Here is a 3,999-nt window from a genome sequence, read left to right as displayed (position 1 = left end):
CAGAAATCTGAATTTTTCTAGGCTTGTTCAACAAATATTTTAATAATGTGCCATTTAGAGATAACAAGTTATGTGGCTCCTAGAGTTACTTATTTTAGCAGGGATGTTGACAAGGGAATAATAGTAATATATTGCCTTCCTTTCCATGGGTGGACAGTTAGTATGGTGTTTATTTCAGCTGTTGTGATGTGAATGTAAAACTTTCATTACTGAGGTGCAAAAAGACCAGAGTTTCAATTGTATTCTTCTTTTCCTCTCTGGTTCACGCCTGTTGTGTGTAGGACGTTCACTAACACTTTTTTTTCCAGCAGATCTGCTTTGTGGAAAGACATTTATCTACAAAATCCTCTTTCACTTCTATTTTTGGTTCCTAAATCTATTGGCCACTCCAACTCCAATCTTTAAATTGCGCCTGTCATATTGTGTGTTGAGATGACTAATTAGATAGAAGTTTCACCAAAACTTAAAGACTGAAGCGATGAACTGTTTGAACATGCCAAGGATGCCCACACCTTCCTGCATGTGTGGCCATACAGTATACTTTCAATACCATTTCCTCTTTCCTTTTCACTGTACTGTTTTATTCTTTTACATTTTTGTTCTTCTTTGGCCACCAAAAAATGTCTATTTCATCAAAGGTCATGCACTAACTCACAGAAATGTCCTCTAATTCTGAAAGTGACAATAACTCTTACTAATAGTAATAAAAAGCTAAAAATACAATTTTAAACATCTTTTAAAGATGTAATTTTGTTAACAGTTTCAATCACCAGTCAGATAGCAGGGTAATTCTCAATGTAACTAGGATATGTGACTCTGTTTCATGGGATTACTTGTATCACACACCTGCACGCATGCAATAGATGGATGGATGGATGGATGGATGGATGGATGGATGGATGGATGGATGGATGGATGGATGGATGGATGGATGGATGGATGGCTGGATGGATGGATGGATGGATGGATGGAAACATGAATAGATGGATGGATGGATGGAAACATGAATAGATGGATGGATGGATGGATGGAAACATGAATAGATGGATGGATGGATGGATGGATGGAAACATGAATGGATGGATGGATGGATGGATGATGGATGGAAACATGAACGGATGGATGGATGGATGGATGGATGGATGGATGGATGGATGGATGGAAACATGAATAGATGGATGGATGGATGGATGGAAACATGAATAGATGGATGGATGGAAACGGATGGATGGATGGATAGATGGAAGGATGGATTGATGGATAGATGGAAGGATGGATGGAAGGATGGATTGATGGAAGGATGGAAGGATGAAAGGATGGATAGATGATAGATGATAGATGATAGATGATAGATAGACAGACAGACAGATGAAAAGACAGACAGACAGAAAGATGGACTTACAGATCTATCACTGGTGTGTGTGTTTGACAGCAAAATGACAACAAAAGTTGTCATCTGTAAATGATGTCAAATTAATAATAAAATCTGCAAAGATTACTTTTGAAATAAACGTGTAATCCTACACCAGATAGAGTCTAAGGGTTGTTAAGCTGTCTGAAGTTAGAAACACATTTTATTTTTAAGTGAGCGTGATGGAAAGTTATGATACAGCGTTCAATGTGCATATGAGTAACTGTTTGTTTCAATGTGGGCAGGCTTGTGGTGACCGACTGATGTGCACCTCTAGGTTGTGTGAGGTGAGCTCATTATTTCCTCTCCCCACCATGTGGTCACAGCGACTCTCCTCTTTGGTGACAGGGTATGGGTAAAGTACGGGTGGAGAGTGGGGGCTTGTATTGTTATAAAAGCTGTGATCAAAACTTCACGTTTCAGAAAGACAGACGCTCATCACTTCACACACGCACAGTGCCTGCTGTTTGAACAAGACGTTTTGATTCTTCACTCTTATATCAATCCTGTTAAATCAAGAGGAAGATATTTTACTGAATAACAGAGACTGGGTGTAATTCAGAAGATGAAGTCTGGCCTGATTGTATCCTCTCTTCTCTGTTTCACCACGTGGATAAACTTGATCCAAGCACGTAAGTACCAAAAAACATGTGATGGAAAGTGGGACTGGAATATCTGTGCTGAAATAATCATTTCAATTATTTTGTTCTTTGTTTTTTAGTCACTGCGCCGGTGCAGGACTGCAGTTGTGTTGGTCTGTCTAACACTAAAATTCATCATCATAAAATTAAGAGTTACACCATACAGGAGGAAGGCATGTGTCTCATCAGAGCAGCTGTGTAAGTATTCTTATGGTTCAATTTTGTTGTAAAATAAGACACATCTGTTATATTATCCACAAGTACTTCCAAATGAATCCCATTTTAATCAACACACCAACCATCAACCTTAATTGTTTTATAAAATGTCTTTTTTTTTATCATTAAACCTTGTATTGTCATTGAAACAAAATTCTACCAAAAAAAAAAAAAACACTGTAACAGCTGAAATTTTGTTTATTAAATATCAAATTTCTGTGCATGAACTTTGAAAGTTTCATATTTTTTTCTACTTTTTTATTGTTAAAATCTTCACCAAATTGCAAAAATAAATAAATTAATTAATTTCAGGTTTAAGACGGTGAATGGGAAGACAATTTGCTCTGACCCCAACAGCAGCTGGGTTAAACGTGTCATTCAGAAGCTGAACCCAAGAACAAAACCAAACCTGGACCCATCGACAAAACCAAACCTGGACCCAACGATAAAACCAAACCTGGATCCAACGACAAAACCAAACCTGGACCCAACGACAAAACCAAACCTGGATCCAACGACAAAACCAAACCTGGACCCATCGACAAAACCAAACCTGGACCCATCGACAAAACCAAACCTGGACCCAACGACAAAACCAAACCTGGACCCATCGACAAAACCAAACCTGGACCCAACGACAAAACCAAACCTGGATCCAACGACAAAACCAAACCTGGACTCAATGATAAAACCAAACCTGGACCCAACAATAAAACCAAACCTGGACCCAACAATAAAACCAAACCTGGACCCACCGACAAATAAAACATTACCTGAAAAAAAATTAACTGAAGAAGGATCAGCTGACATCACACCAACAGTGTCCACATCATCAAGACCTGCTCCCCCAAGACAAAAAAGAACTGCAAGGAGAAAACAAAAGAAGAACAGAAGACTGAAGAAGCGGCAGAGAAAACAGGGCTGAGAGAACACACATGCAAATAAAAGTGACCACTGTGGCCTGATTTGATTCAGTGTGACGTTTAAAACTTTAAAACTCTGATCCAAATCATGATGTATCAAAATAATCAAGCGCAAATTACCAAGTGTAACTTTTGTTGTTATTATTTGTCTTTTTCACAATCAACAGGCAATTTTAAAGAACTATTTATGTCCTTACCTTGATGTCCCCACTTCCATTACTGCTTTAATGTAGCAAAACACGACATTCATAAAATAGCAAACGAATAAATAAAAAAAACATATATATCTGTAATCTAAATCCAAAAAGTAATGTACATATTTATTTTACTCAACTTGTCAATAAATTACTTTTGAGCAAATGTTGTTTTGTTTGTTTTTAACATGTAAAATCATATAAAATCAGAGTGACCAGCTGATCTTTGTTCACTTATTGCGTATTGCTTTGTTTCCTGTCTTTAGTCTCTGTGTATCAGATTGGACCTCAATGTGTTACACGCAAAAGCAAATGCCAACTGCACAGGAAGGAAACCAGCTCAGACTTACTGCTGTTAAGAGCGACAGTGAACTGTAGAGATATATGCAAATATCACAAATACAGATGTTGTAAACAGCCAGGGAGCAAAGTGAAACGAGACAAAACAAGTGAACAAATCTAAATCTAAAACACATTTATAAATGCAGTTTAAATATTTTGTATACAGAATAAAACTCTCTTCAGTGACTGTTCTGTACAAATGATGCTGGTGGTTTAATGCCATTATATATTCCAGATATTTTATGGAAAGTAGCATGAGTGTCCTTGTAGAG

At 37.4% G+C, this 3,999-nt stretch overlaps 1 protein-coding gene across 1 annotated transcript; it reads left to right on the top strand.

Annotated features, from left to right (window-relative positions):
• Nucleotides 1–2,128: 2,128 nt before the first annotated feature.
• On the top strand, nucleotides 2,129–3,193 carry LOC119414246 (circumsporozoite protein-like; the record flags this gene model as incomplete). The annotated part of the gene is made up of 2 exons (XM_037681345.1): nucleotides 2,129–2,250; nucleotides 2,581–3,193. Coding segments are annotated over 2 exons (735 nt in total), but the record flags the coding sequence as incomplete, so codon positions are not given.
• Between the last annotated feature and the right edge of the window lie 806 nt (nucleotides 3,194–3,999).

Source organism: Nematolebias whitei, chromosome 9 (assembly GCF_014905685.2).
Source record: "Nematolebias whitei isolate Nwh7 chromosome 9, NemWhi1, whole genome shotgun sequence".
Taxonomy (NCBI): domain Eukaryota; kingdom Metazoa; phylum Chordata; class Actinopteri; order Cyprinodontiformes; family Rivulidae; genus Nematolebias; species Nematolebias whitei.
This window is presented reverse-complemented; position numbering and strand designations above follow the sequence as displayed.